The sequence below is a fragment of the Tetrahymena thermophila genome (assembly GCF_000189635.1).
Source record: "Tetrahymena thermophila SB210 genomic scaffold scf_8254588, whole genome shotgun sequence".
In the NCBI taxonomy this organism is placed as follows: domain Eukaryota; phylum Ciliophora; class Oligohymenophorea; order Hymenostomatida; family Tetrahymenidae; genus Tetrahymena; species Tetrahymena thermophila.
The window spans coordinates 131,342-147,467 of record NW_002476359.1 but is presented as its reverse complement, the minus strand read 5'-3'; the positions used below and the strand labels follow the sequence as shown (position 1 = coordinate 147,467).

Below are 16,126 nucleotides of genomic sequence, written 5' to 3'. Positions count from 1 at the left end.
CTTTTTTTCTAAATTTTAAATATTACCAATATTCATTTTTCAAGAGTATTAATTATTTACTCTAAATCTAAAAATTATAAATTTTAAATTATTAATTTTTATATTTAATAATAATTTTATTTATTTTTTTTTTATTAACAGTAATTGTATTTAAAAAATTATTTTGTAGTTTTTAATGAAATTAAAAATTTTATTAATGTTGTTTTTTGTTTAAAGTTATTTTATTTACTCTACTAAATTTAGAATAAATAACTTTAATGCTATTTGTATATTTTTAAAATATACAAATTTTTTATTGACAATCTTTTTAGATAAAATAGTATTTTTTAATATTCATAAAGTAAAATATTTACACTAACTTTTGCTATTGCATTTTTTTATTTATTTTATTTTTGGAGATAGATTTTTATAAGATTAATTAATGGAATATTATAAATTAGTTACATATAAATTATATAGAAGTATTATTAACTATTGATACATGAAATAAATCAATTAAATTAAATATCTCATATTCAAAAATATAGTACCTAATCAAAAAATTTCAAAAAGAAAAATAAAGAAATTAGAATAGAATAGAAATACTCGTACATAAATATACACTCTTAATACATCTTAAATAGAATATTTTATAATAGTTTTAAAAATTTTAATTTATTTATTTTCGTGTTATTAAGTAAAAAAACACATTTATTTTCCAAATTGCCTTTCATTAATAATTTAATAAATTTTGATATAGCGTAGAATAACAATCATGTCACAACAATGTCATTCCATACTATATGTCATTCTACGTTGTTTTAAATGTATTGTTAATAAAATTTTTTGCATTTTGCAAAATTTTGTTTTGAAATTTTACTTTTCCTCTATATTTATGATTTGTATCTACTTCTTAGAAATTATTAACGATTTTATACCTAGAGCATAATTTATTTAGATATATTTACTGATTCAGATATTCTCATTAGTTTTTTAATTGTTTAATGACTAAGATTAAATAGAGTTTTCAGCAACATCTTTTTAATCCTAAGGACAAAACGTCAGTATTACTCTATTTCCATCAGAATCTGAGCTTATTTCTTATATTCTAGAGCTAGAATAATCTTATTATTAAATTGCTGAGTCAGGATCTGTTTAGATATTCTTAGCAACCACATTAGAGGCGAGATTATTTTTGAGAGTGTATACATCAAATCTATTATCATTTTTAAACGTATTTATTGAATTACTAGAATTAATCCAATCATGATTCGCAAATACCGCCTCATTATAATATTCACTAGTAACCTATTTCTTTATAACAATTTGTTATTATATATCAAAAAAAAAAAAAAATACTTTTAATTTGTTAAGGAATGACTTAGGCTGTGCTTCAGAATCTCCAAATAGCATGTCAAGCTAAGTTTATTTTTTGCTTTTTTATTCCTCGTTTTTATCTGTTTCTGTATTTTAATTATCATTTTTATTTGTGGAATTTTTAACAACAGTATTTTGACGTATATAATTTAAATTTTTAATAGCTTAATCTTCAACATTCTAATCTTCCTCGGTTTAAGCTTTTTTTTTATCATATTCTTCGTGGTTATCTTATTCTGTTAATTCTAATTTGCAAATATTCTATTATTTCATAATACTTTCTTAATTTTTCTCTTCATACAAAGGTTAATTATGTTCTTAGGTTTAAAATTTATCAAAAGTAAATTATTTTAGTTAAATGTTATTTATATTCTTCTAAGGTTATTCCATGGAATAACTTTGATCTAGGTCATATTAACTATCTGAGCTCGTATGCTAATTTTAATTTTTCAGTTAAATAATTTATTTCTTGTTATCTAATTGATTATCTTAGTCTAAATGATATCTTAAATGCTTTTGTGGAGTTTTACAATTATTTTTATCAAAAGAAAAATTAAAATCTACATTTTATTTTTCAGTAATATTGATAATTTGCTCTACTTAGCTTTTATTAATATTATCTAAATTTTATTAGCTTTTTTTATCTGAAAAGCTGAAAACTTAACTGTTTTAATCTTCTTTATCAAAGTATTTTTAATTTTTATCCATCAAAAAACTTAATTAATTAAATTGTAAAAAATTCGTTAACTTTAATGGAGAATAAGATTCACTTTCACACACTGATTCACAGAATTCGGAGTTATCATTCTTTAGTCTCAAAGTTGAATTCTGTTATTAGTTTATGTTCATTTTTTCTTAGCTTGATTTCATTCTTTCTTAGTTAAATAAACTATTTTGCTTTTCTTAAAAATTAGAGTATTTTGGTTGAACTGAATTTATATTTTTTTAAGGTAAGAGTAAAGACGAATCTTTTAATGCCAAAGATTCTTGCTCATTAATTTAATTAAGACTCTCTATTTTAAGGCTATATAAATATAATTTAATACTTATCAATATGAGAATAACTATTTACCTTTTAAGCTAATTTTCTGAAGCCTGCGTTTAAATTAAAATTGTTGGAACTTTTGAGAGATTTTTGTAAATTAAATATTATCTTTAGTTTTAATAAATACTCTCATCTCTGAACTAATTAAAATCCTCCTCCTCTTCATCATCACCTTAAACTGTTTCATTTTATGACTAAAATTTCTTTTGAAGCATAAGGGCCTCAAACAATCTGTCAAACTATCTATCCTTGGTTGTATTATCATCATATTAGCTTCTAAAGCTGTTTTTAGCGCCTGAATCAATAAAAAGTGAATTATTTCTACTCAATTAATCTTTTAAACATAAAAAATAAGTTATTTTTATAATGGTTTAAAACTATTACATTTTGGAGATATCAATGATTCGTTCTGAGAACTAGGTGATTTTATTAAAAAAGAGTTTTACTAGTCTTTCTAATAGTTTTAAGGCGATATAATGCTTATATGATCTCTCATAATAAATGCTAAATATTTAAATTTATTATATGGATTTGAAATTTAATAAAGATAAATTACATCTTTAAGAAATCATATCTAAATTATCGCAACTACTACTATCATATTACAAATCTGTTATAAAATTAATTTTTATTAAATATAAAATAAAGAAATTGGCTGATTTTATATTTCTTTTTGTAAAACTATTTTAATTTTTAAATAAAAATTAAATTATTTATTTATTTTACTTTTGTGGGATGATAAATCTGCTCTCATAGATAGTTATGAGCTTGTTATTGGTATTTTTTTAACTTTTTCTCTCTCTTATTCAAGCTCATCATCGAAATATATTTTAGCATTTTTCTATTAAATTAATTTTTATTTCTTTTTTTTTGCAAAAATAATTTCATTTCTTATTCTTTTCCAGTTCCTAAATACTTTCATAGAATTATTTTCTTTCATTTATATCACCCTCACAAACCAAGGAAAGTATTTTTTTAGTAATTATTATATTTTTTCTTTGTTTTAGCTGTAAATGATTTTGGATTTAGCTTTTACTACTTCCCAAATTAAGAATAACTGATAAATATTATGAATTGCTAAGACTATTACATAAAATATTTACTGCTAAACAATACTAGGCCTATTATATAAGAATATATTCATAGTGACAATAACTATTAAAACTTCCATAGATCTTTTCTCTATATTCTAAAAGTATCTCATTTAGTAAGGCTTCATAACTAATAATGCAACTTGATATATGAGCATTATTATGATAGTAAGGACTAATTAGTTATCTATTTATAAAAAAAAATTTAAATAAATTATCAAATGAGCTTTCTTTTTACTGTAAGGATCACCATAAAAATTATGGATAACAACAATTAGAATTTTCATATAACTCTTCAAAAACTCCCAATAATATTTATCGTATTTATAATCTTAGTATAAGAATCCATAAGGTATTCTTACTAGTGCATTATCTAGGTTATTTTTATTTTAATATAATTTTCTCAATATAATTAAAGGTATCAATATACCCCACATAATTATTCCAGGTATACAAATGTAAAAAATGTATAAAATATGAGTTTAAGAATAGCAGTTCTAAGTAATATCTGCGAGGAGATATCTCTTACCATCTATTTTTCTGCAAGACATTACCCTTAACAAATTAGAAATCATGCTCGGCTAGAAGAAGAATATCAAGAAAACCAAACCACTTATTATGTGTTGCTAATTTTATAAAATATTTTTTAAGAATTAAATGTTTTTCTTTTGAAATAATAATTCCAAATTTTATTTACTTTACTATGTTTTGTAAATCTACATAAGATTAAGAAAAAATATATGATTCCCATGCCTAAAATATATAAAAAAGGCATTGCTAAACTCCAAATTGTTCTGATGTAAACCACAGGAAAATCCTCATTTGCTATATCATTTAAAAAGCAGTCCAAAGTATACAAAAAATTACTTATTGGTTAACCTTTTTATTTAATATTTATAAAATTATTTATGAAAAGAAAGTATCTTATTTATTACCTACATATTCTGGCAGGATTTTCAAAAATTCAGGCAATTCCACTTCAAAAGTATTTACAAGCAACGCTATTTGCATATAATTCATCATAGCCTTCATATTCATATTCGTCGTATCCATAAAAGCTGACTTTGAGATACTAATTATATTCATCTTTCTTAAGTAATATCCAACAATAATATGGGTACTTATATCTATTGCTATCCTTATACTTATAACCATATAAACTACCATCAGTAAACCAACTATCATAGAAGGTAGAAAATATTTAAAATCAGTTTATAATTCTGTACAATCTACACAATTGTATCTTCCATCTGTTACATATTTTTTCCCCCAAACTATACCTTCTACATCGCATTCTTCGCATAAAGGTCCATAATGTCCAATTTTACAATATCCTTTCTCCTCATCTCCAACACAATTTAGTGGGTTATTTGAACACTTTATAATTGAGTCTGTCTAGTTTGAAATCCTCCAATATCCATTTTTAAGTTTTATTTCATTTCTAAAGCAATGATCAGCCTCAATTGGACATCTATTGCAAATTTGCAAATCAGATTTTTCTATTAAAAAAAAAAAATTATATTTTTATAATCTTATATTAAACTCTACCTTTAATAGGTTCTTCAAGCGAATAAGTACCAACCTTACATTCACCACACAAAAACAGATTACTGCTAGGCGTATAAATCTCTCCTTGCACACATTTTCTGAAGTAGATAACAAGCTTGATGTAGAATGGACCTATTTTAATTAAATAAATAGATAGATAAAGCAAATAAACAAGTGAAAAAATATTATAAAAAATTTAAATTAGATGATAAAAATTTTTTAAATTACCGTTTTAGAAGATTTAATTAGAAGTGCTAGCTCTTTTAATAGCAGGAACTTCCAAGAATATAGAATTTGAGGTTTATGGCATAGAAATTATTTACATTTCTTTGATTGAAAATTAAAGATTTGTCATATCATATTATTAATAATTTGTGATGTATTAACCATATATTTTTATTTCATTATTCTCTATTGTTGCTTTTACTTAAACTTGTTATATCTCATCTATCACTTCTGCAGGGTATTTTTTTTCATAGACATTATCTAAGTCAAATTTGATAGGCTTGTTTTCTAAGTCAACTATTTGAAAGGATAAATCTATTGTTCCTCCACTTTAAAAATCATGGATTTCATATTCCTTGATAACTAAATCTAATTAATTTATTTAGCCAAGCTCTAAAGTTTCTTCTCCTAAATTTCTTTTTTTTGGTATTTCAATCATAACTAAATTAGATTACACAGTAGCTGAGTATAAATAAGAACCATAATCTTAACTATGAAGAGAAGCTCGATTAGAAATAAATTAATTTAATTTTTTATTTTCTTTATCTTATAATATTTTTACTACAAATTTAGGTTAGATACCTATATATCTGATTCCTCCACCTATTAGGGCTGTGTTATTTTCCACTTTATTTCTGATAAATTCCAAGTCGCTCATTTTTAAATAAATGGCTCCACCACTACTTTAAGCAGAATTATTATAAAAATTACAATCTTAAATACTTGATTAGTTAAATCTGCTTTCAAGAATAGCTATTGCTCCTCCATTTTTAGCTTTTGCAGAATCAAATGTTGTATTTGAGATGGAGAGAATATTAATTTAATGAAAATTGCCAATACCTCCTTCACATTCAAGGCAATCAATATTTTAAAAATTACATTTTTGAAGTATCATCTAATAACCTGTAGCATAAATCAAAGATTATCTTAAATTTTTGATGTTGAATACATCTAGTTCACTTAAACTTACTTGATCACGTACTCTGAAATATATTTTCTGATCTTCTTCATAGCTATTCTAGCTATTGATTAGACTAATATAGCTTGAATTTTAGTAAATTAGCTTCTTTATATTAAGTATTGAGTTTCCTTAAAGATCTATTAAAAAATAATTGCCTTTTGTATTATTTGGTTCAACTAATTTTAAATCTGATAGAAAACTATCCTTTATTAAACCATTTTTTATGTTAGATATTTATATTATACTAGTACTTTCATGATTATATAAATTCATACCATTGATTGTTAAATTTGCTATAAAAAATCTGAATATGTTTTTGAGTAAAATTAATTTTGCTGTCTGATATAAAGTTATATTTGTAAATGTGACATTTTTTAAAAGAGCAAACTGTAAGTTAGTCAACTTTAATAAAGTAGAATTATTATCCAGATCTATAGAATCAAAAATGATATTCTCTAGAATGACATAATCCATATTTTAAAAGTTGAGTGTACTGTTTTTGCAATTGCCTGTAAATTTCAAATCTTTAAAAGTTGCCTTTTTTGTTGCTTTATTAAAGGTCATAAATCCACTATCAGTTATATTTAAAATATAGTTTTAAATTTAAACTTCTTTCAAGGGTTCTTCATAAAATGTGTCTGATTTGATATTTAATTGCTTAAGATCACCTTGTTCTTTTTTTCCATCAAACAGCACTTTTGAGTTATAGACATCAATTTCTTTTTAATAATAAATACTAAGCTAGGGTGATATCTATTTTATTTTTAATTTTCAGTTAAATTTTAGTTTTTTAATAATAAAAATAATTTACTTATAACAGTGTTCGTTCAATTTAAAATGAAAGTTTATTTAATGAGTAAATCAATGTGTTGAGCTAATTTTCTTAATTGTAAAATTATGTTATAGGTCCTACCGAGAAATAGCATTCTTTATAGGAAGTATTTTGATTTATAATTGAAGTTTATTTAGGAATTAAAAAATTGTATTTAAAAAATACACCGTTGCTTATTCCTTTTAATTCAATATCAAATTAATAGATCTGTTCTTAAATTTAATAGCTTGTTAACTATGGATAGCTTAAATCAAATTTAAAAATGATCATTTGTTGTTAAACATTGATCATCCTTATTGAGTCTTACTACCAAATAAAACCATAGTTAGGATAATCTTTACTGATAGAGTAGTCTTACAAACTTTAAAATACTTAACTGCTATTGAAATTATTTTTTTAGATAAAAGTTTGTCTGTCATATTCTATGACTTACCATGGTAAAAATAGCTATAAATTTTAGTTTCGTATCTTTATTTTTAAAATATTTGTGACAGAAGGTTATGGGATTGCTTTAATTTAGGTTAGTGATTAAATTTAATTATCTACTAAGGATAATTTGAAGACTCTAATTGTATTATCTGCATAACTTATAATTAGGTTTAAATTATCTTTGTCAAAAAATAATTTTTAAGTGGCAACTGATTGAAAATCAGAATTTTTAAATTAATATATATTTGCTGAATCTTAAGATTTCATATTAGCTGTTAAATTGTAATAAAAAATAATATCTGAGTTCTTTTAGATGTGAATAATCATATTGAGTTATCTAAAGAAATATCCTTTTTAAAATGGTTGTAATACAGGCTCTTCATAAATCTTTTAGTTTGTTACATAATTATATCGAAATATCTTTTATGATCCATCATAAAAAATAAATTCACTGAAAGATTCTAAAACGAAAAAGTCAAAAATATAATAGCTTAATGGGATTTAAAAAGCTGAATCGAGAGAAAAATCCTTAATATTTAACTTGCCAAGTACGAAGTTTTAATTTTGAAAGAAAATGTAATCTCCAGAAAAATAAATGTTTTTTAGATGTATTTCAATACTTCTAATTAATTTGAAATCCAAATCGTATGAATAAAGGTGAGTTTTGGAGACAACATAAAAATAATTGTTGTAATATTTGCTATATTAAATTTTATCGAGTTATGAAATATACCCAAAGTTATAATTTTTGTTATTCAACTGCCATACTGAGCTATCAAAATCTATGTAATAAATTTTATCACTTGCTTTATTCATAAAATAATTATTATTCTTCTAAGAATAAAGAGAAGAAAATCTTTATTTAGAGCTTATAGATGACTCTACTCTAGTTAAGCTAAAATAAAATTATAAATAAAATTAGTATTAAAAATAAATAGTATTTTACCAAGCCTGATTCGAATTTATTGTTAAAAGATAGTTAAATTCTGGTATATAGAGCATATCTGTAATATTTTACATATTCGCTGAATAAACCCCTGAATTATATAATTCACATACATTAAAAGAATATATATTCCCAGTAGTTCTTGTATAATAAAGTTAGCAAGTTGATTCCTCTAAATATACCAAATTATTATTACCATAGTCAGTACTTGATTAAGGCTACAACTCATAAATAGATTTACCAGTTGTTAATTCAAAGATACCAATTTTATAGAATAAAACGTCATCTGTCATAAAATTATTCCATACTATAGCTAAATTTAATTTAGAGGATACAATCAAGCTAGTAACTTTAGGATTAACTGTAGAAAATTTTTAAATTTGTTATAAATTTTATCTATCTAAGACTAGGATAGTTTAAACATCATAGATAATAGCTTTATTTCCTGAAAAAATAATATCTCTGATTTCGAAAGTGTGTTCAACTTTAGTTGATTTCAACTTAAATTAAAGATCATAAATTTATATCGATTGAGATAGATTATCAACAATTCTTGCATAAAGGTAATTACTTTAGTCATCATAAAAAAGCTTAAATATATTTTTAATTGCAATCTAATCAGATTAGTCTTTGGTATAATAATAAATAAAGACATTGAAATAATTATTAAGACTAACTATTGTTTGATTGTTAGGCATGTAAATTATTTGCCTGACTGTATACACCATTTAGCTTATATTTTCTGGAAGCTCATCCTTTTTTTAGTCTTCAAAAAATAGCTTATGACTTTAATTAATATAGAGCTTCTTTAGAGTGCTATATTACCAAACAATAATATTAAACCAGTAGTTATTTGGATCTTGCCAATTTTCACTGTAACCTATCAGAATATCACCTTTTAAATCTAAAAATGCTCTAGAAATGCCTTTGGTATCTGAATCACTAATTTTTTAATTTTATTATGGGTTCTAAAGAGACCATCTATAGAGGCAAGTACTAGTTTCTTTTGAAAAAGTAATTAAGAAATTATTTATTTCATCAACTAGATATCCCTCTAATTTCTGCTTATGCACTGCTTACTTTCCGCTCTAATTAAATTCAACTAATTAGTTAGTAAATAAGTCTTTCTTGAGTATTGATGTCTATATAATAAATTCATTTTTTTAAATTAAATATGTTTTTTTTAATTTTTGTTCTTACTGTGCCTCTATAAAAGAGTTATCTCAAAGAGGTCGAATAGAGTGGCATGTTTAAATTAGCGATATTGTCTCTGGTGTTTATTTATTGTTTAACATAGCTGCCATGATAAATTTTACCATTTTAAAATCCAATATATAGCTTAGAATTATTCGAGTCAACATTAATTGAAGAAATTGTGTAATCAAAAACCAAATAAAAAACCACTTCAAATTTGTCATTGATACCCAATACCTAAGTGTATTTATTTACATATTAAATTGTTAAAATTTGTTTAAGTTGAAATTTATTACATGATTGTATCCTGGATAATAGACATTATTTTAAAAGTAAAATAGTATTAGAGGATTTTTAGCTATTGCTGTGCATCTTAGTGTAACGCTAGAACTAGTAATATTAAAATACTAAAATTTTGTAGCATCACCTATGCCTACCATACCATTTTTAAATAAAAGAAAAGTTTTTGATGATTCAGGATCACGGGTAAAATAAACAATTGGAAATTTCATGCTGACGTTGATGTGATCAGGATTTTTTTTTAATTAGTAATACAAATTATTTGCTGTAACACAAATTATGACGCTATCTGAAAATATTTCAGAATAAATGTATTGATTTTTAAAACTATTCTGTTTCTGTAGAGTGAATTATTATGTATTTATGTCATAATAATATGCCATAAACTTAAATTTCGCGCCTAAATTGAGAAGATACACTAAAGTATAGTTATTATCATAACTTTTATCACCTTTAAAGAAGTACCCTCGATGATAAAAGTTTGCCTCATTAAAAATAACTTCACCATCGTTTTAGGTATCAAATATTACTAGCTATTACTCACTACAAATAAGCAAATATTTTAAATCCTTATTATATTAATAGTTATTCAATTTTATAGATTCATCGGCTAAGCTGTACCTAAATTTAAGTGATATCGTGTCTTCATAATATTCCCATATGATTATAAAATTATCTGAGTATTATGTTAAAATTAAATTCTATTCTATTTATTCTAAATTTATAACTCCCCAAGAGCACTTACTACTTTCAATAATATTGCATTAAGGATGATATTAATCAAATAACAAGCTAGCTTTTTCTAAATATCCCCCTTAAGAATTTATGGGAGTAAAGCCATCCATATGAGATATGTCTTCAAGCATTTACCAAACTTTAAAAGACCCATCAGAACTGTAAGTAATTATTCTGTTTTTAAAGACTCTATCTATAACAATTCCATTTATCTAGCTTCTGTGACCATTAAGTTATGGAGAAATGTTTTTTAAAGATGAAATAATTTCATAATCAAAAAATTCATCATTTTTAGCAGAGTTAAATTTAGCACATATAATTCCCTTACCAATCAAAATAGTGGTTAAGCTTTCTTTTTGAAAGTGAATATCTGTAATATACATTTATTAATTAAATTAAAAATCGATATCTCCGATAAGATCTAAGCCTATGCTATCCTCAGTTTGAGTAATCAGAAAATATTTTAAAAGCCCAGATGATTGCAAAACTAAAATATAATTAAAATTAGGAATTATTTGTACAAACACATTATTAGAGTTTTACTCACCTATTTAGATTAATGTGTAATATAATTTATTGTCACTAGCAGTATCTATGTATTTCTACAATTTATAAAAGAATATTGATTTTTTAGTTCTAACAATTATTAATTTTTAAATTTAATCAAAAACTAAAATATCTTCGATAATAAATTTGTTATCTTTGTCATCGTGAGGAGGTGGATCAAATTCTGCTGAGATGCAAAAGTTAAATTCTACATCGTAAATTTGTAAAGAAGGGAGATTGGTGAATTATATTATGTTTTAATTTTCGTTTACTTTTATTACTCTTTGTATTATTTACTTATCAAAGTTGCAAACACCTTTAGATCCACTAATCGTTTTATTTTACTTAATATCCCAAGTTAGAATCTATTGACTAGAATAACTACCTATAATGCCGTCTTAGATTTTAAAAAATCCCTTTATTGCTGATACATGGACAGTGTCAAACAATTAAAAATATTACTAAAATTATTATATATTTATAGTTGAGGTTAAGTGATTTCTCATATTTTAATGATAAAGAATTCCAAATTATTTTGGATTTAGCATTAAAATAATAATTTGTTCATCATAATAAATTTAAATCCCTTTATCTAATTTATACATATAAGTACTTCTTTTGCTACTTTGTATTTGATTTTGGAACATTTGTTAGTTGTCATCTAATTTACCAAATTCAATCACATAGTCCTTTTATCCATAGTAAAGATTCCACCAAATCATCTAATTTTCACTTATACTTAATAGTTGCTATGTAGATTCAATTACATTCAGCATTATAATTTCAGAATCATGTCCATCCAAGTATCCAAGATATTTTCCATTAGTTGCATTAAAGATTTTTAAGGTAAAATCTTCATACAAATAACTTACACCGGCTGCCACAACAAAATCTTAGAGTGTAACAGAGAGCCTAAACTCATCGAAAAATTGTAATCCCTGCTCCGATAAAAAAGGACAATTTTATAATTACCTACAGGTGAATGACTCATCATCATTATAATATTTATCAGGGCAAATAGAAACACATTAATTTATTTCTTAATAGTAATATTGACCATATTTGCAATTAGATTGGCACTTTCCATTTTAATTATTTACAACAAAACCTTCTTGGCATTAATCACATAGCAGCTGTGGATTATTGCATTTTAAACAAAAACTACTACATATTTGAGAAAAGGTTAATCTAATTACACAGAATAAAAGTAAAAATTTAACCATAGTGTTCTTTTTATTCTAAATTTGTACGATTAACTAAATTATTATTGTATTTTTAATTAAATCTTTGATTTTCTTTTATTTAATTAATTTACTTCTCGCAAAATAGATTCTAACAATATTTCTTAAAGCAGTAAAGTAAATTTAATGTAAATTCTGTTAACAAATACTAGCTAAGTTTTAATGAAATCATATGATTGGTGAATTTTAATATTTCATTATAGTAAACAATATACCAAAGCAAAATCACTGAACAAATTATTTAAGAAAAAAATGATTATTTGCTTAACTTTTTTTCTAAATTTCAAATATTACCACCAATATTCATTTTTCAAGACTATGAACCATTCATTTTTTTATTTTTAGTTAACCAAATGATATGCTAGACCTAAATCTAAAAATGAAAATTTTAATTCATTAATTCTAATAATAAATTATTTATTATACTTTACTATTTTTTTTAATTGCTATAATATTTCAAAAATTCTTTTGTTTTTTTTAATGAAATTAAAAATTTTATTTTTTTTATTTTTTTGCTAAAAGTAATATTATTTTACACTTCCCTATTCCTTCAAATTTATTAAGGGAATTATCTTTTAAGAAGTAATTAATTTAATGAGAGATTGAAACAGCTGACTTTTAAAATAATTATTTCAAATATGCTACTTAAATTTAGAATAAATAAGTTTAATTTTATTTGTATATTTTTAAGATATATTAATTTTATTGACAATTTCTTTAAGATAAAATGAAAATTATTGATTTTCATAAAGTAAAATATTAACAAAAATTTTTTGCTAATATATTTTTTATATATTTTACTGTTTAGAGATAGATTTTTATAAGATTAATTTGTGGAATATTATTAATTAGTTATATATAAATTAAATTTAAGTTCTATTAAATATTTATACATTAAATAAATTATTAAAATAAATATCTCTTATTCAAAAAGATAGGTCAAACAAATGATTCTTACTTGTATAGGCTTCATAAAATATTTAAATAAAAATTCATAAATAAAAAAATAAAGGAGTTAATAAATTTTGGAAATGTAGAAAAAATATTTTTTTTTTTAAGAGAAAATAATATCATAAATGATTTATTTATAACATAAAAACATAACAAATCAAAATAATGGATCGTCTCTTTATATCTGATGAAGAAGGTTAGTTATTTTGGATAGTTGCTCGTTTTGTTTTTTCATTTTTTCTATTTTACTTTAAAAAATTAATAATTTTATATAAGAAAATATAAATAGAATTACCCAGAATATCCGTTATTTAAAGGGCTTTATTCTTGAGTTTTCATCAAATACTTTTGTTAAGTGGAATACTCGTCAAATTCTCTTCGATATTTTTTAAATGGCTATATTGAACCATATTTCATGTCAAAAGAAGATTATTTAGTAGAAATAACTACTTTTGGACTGTCTTTAGCATTTTTTATTTTGATTTTTTATAAGTTAGGGCTATCGCTTTTATTGATTTCTAATTTTGAAAGTGGGATATGTAAATCTTCAAAAGAATCATGCTCCTTTTCTAATTCTTTTTGTATTTAGTATTTTTTTTTATTTTTCATCTTCTGGTCTACTTTTTCTTTACTTAAGTTATATCTTTCATTATATCTATTTATAATGCACAAAATATTGAACAATAGGTATCAAAAATTATATAAAAATTAATTGCAAAATCCATTTTTTAATACAATAAAGCTATTTAATTTCAATGGATTATTCAAAGAAAGAAAGCATATTTTACTATAAAAATAGTACAATAAAAAATCATTTAATCCTTCTAAAAGTTAATTTTCAAATTAAAAAGATTAATTTATTTCAAAATACCTTTGTATTTCAATTTAATTTAGGAAGTCTTCTTTTTATTGTATATATTAATTAATTTATTTTTCGTCGATTTGATTAAAATCTAGATCAAATTTTTAAATATGTTTGACAAGATTAGTCTTTTTAGAATTTTAATTATCCTCTTGCCAAACAGGGATAGGTGCTAATGGCTATCTTTTTCTATTTATCAGTTATTCATCTGTATTTTTTTGAGCTATTTCTATTGCATTTAAAATATCTGGAGTTGTATCAAAGCCTATTTCTTTTTATTCAATATATTACAATATCCTATCTGGATCTTATAATTTTTTATAACGTTGCTCAGTTAAGTTAGCTTACTTTGCTGAGTTAACTACCACTGTATTAGCATTTTTATAAACATCATTAGATTATTTACGTTCCTTAATTTTTAAAAAGTTATTATATACTTTTTCATCAGATTTTAGCTGTTTTTTCTCTTTTGGAATTAGTGATTCAGCGTTAGAAAAGCTATTTTTATCACTTTCCTAGATTAGATTTTATTATCTAGGTTTCTTTTAATCATGATAATTATGATAAAATGAAATATGAATAGGATTGTATTATCTTGGTTGATCAGGTACTTTAAAGGCATCATTATCCTAGCCAAAATCATTGGCAAAATTTCCTTTTAATTATTTTTTATTGATCTGTTTCTATTTATTTATGCCATCACATGAATTGTTTTAAATTTACATCTAATTTGTTCTATTATTTAACACATTTTAACTAATTCTATCCCTATAAGAATTTTTAGAAGAAATGCTTCTTTATGCAATTCCTTGACTGTAATCGACCCTGAGCTATTCTTTGCTAACTTCATTCTAAAATAAGTATAGTAAAAAAAGTTTAAATATTAAAATTTTAATATGATAACAAACATATAATTGAGTCAGTTAATTATAATTTTTTTTCCCTTCTCAATTTTAAAATTTAACACATATAAGGAATTATAAACGAATAATACCATAACGAAGCTACTGTTCTTGTTTTAATTAAAATTATCAACTTGAGATTTTCTTTGGCTTATATGTAATTATTATATAGGTGGTTTTATGTGTGTTTTTGAATTATTAATACTATAATTTGATAATTTAGAGGTGGCTCTTCTTGTTTATGAATCAAACGCGTTTGTAGCATTTGTAGTAATATTTTCATAATAAATATCATTGAAACTAGAATTTTACTTTGCTAATTTATTTGAAGTACCTCTCTCTTCTTATTTTAATATTAGATTAGTTTTTTCTGGTTAAATTTGTTAATTGTTTGCACTATTATCTAGTTTAACATTTGAATATTATTCGTAAAATTATATATAATGTTATCTTTTTTAGAGCTCTAAATTTAATCCAAAAGTGAGAGGAACTTTTGGCAAAGGTGGATATTATTTTCGAAATGGAGAGACCGAGTTGAATGATATCGATCTTTGTTATTTATTCATCAAAAAATTGCAAATGACGTGTAAGAAAGTATTTAAAAGCTTTCAAAATCTTTTTGAAAAATAGAAATTAATTGTTTGTTTGTTAGAAGATAATAAATTTGATTTTTAAAAACTGAGTGTAGTTCATCACAAATTACAAATTTTTTTATCCAAAAAAAAATATTAACTAGCTTTCTAAAAATGAATAAAAAATTGATAGATGGAATAATAATTTGAAACATATTTATTTTAAGGAGTTAGATAGTAAAATATAAAATTTAAATAAATTAATTTTTTATTTTAAAATTTTAATTGCTTATTTTTATAATAAATTATTTTTTAAGTGAAATTTGAATAGAAAAACTAGATTTGTATTAGTATTATACAAATTTTGTTTAATTTCCTTGATTATTACCA

The 16,126-nt window shown here is 22.9% G+C and overlaps 2 protein-coding genes across 2 annotated transcripts; both read right to left on the bottom strand. All coding sequences in view use genetic code 6, as the record gives it.

Annotated features, from left to right (window-relative positions):
* Positions 1-951: 951 nt before the first annotated feature.
* TTHERM_000849531 (transmembrane protein, putative) lies at positions 952-12,431 on the bottom strand (the record flags this gene model as incomplete). Its single annotated transcript, XM_012798427.1, has 15 exons — positions 952-1,293; positions 1,339-2,380; positions 2,429-2,735; positions 2,786-2,905; positions 2,958-3,011; positions 3,128-3,679; positions 3,731-4,118; positions 4,190-4,371; positions 4,428-4,991; positions 5,041-5,172; positions 5,269-6,979; positions 7,038-8,382; positions 8,434-9,575; positions 9,634-9,864; positions 9,924-12,431. The coding sequence occupies 15 exons, from the start codon at positions 12,429-12,431 to the stop codon at positions 952-954; spliced, it is 10,620 nt and encodes a 3,539-aa protein (XP_012653881.1).
* Positions 12,432-13,519: 1,088 nt separating this feature from the next.
* On the bottom strand, positions 13,520-15,730 carry TTHERM_000849520 (hypothetical protein; the record flags this gene model as incomplete). The annotated part of the gene is made up of 4 exons (XM_012798426.1): positions 13,520-13,640; positions 13,696-14,055; positions 14,272-15,113; positions 15,257-15,730. The coding sequence occupies 4 exons, from the start codon at positions 15,728-15,730 to the stop codon at positions 13,520-13,522; spliced, it is 1,797 nt and encodes a 598-aa protein (XP_012653880.1).
* Between the last annotated feature and the right edge of the window lie 396 nt (positions 15,731-16,126).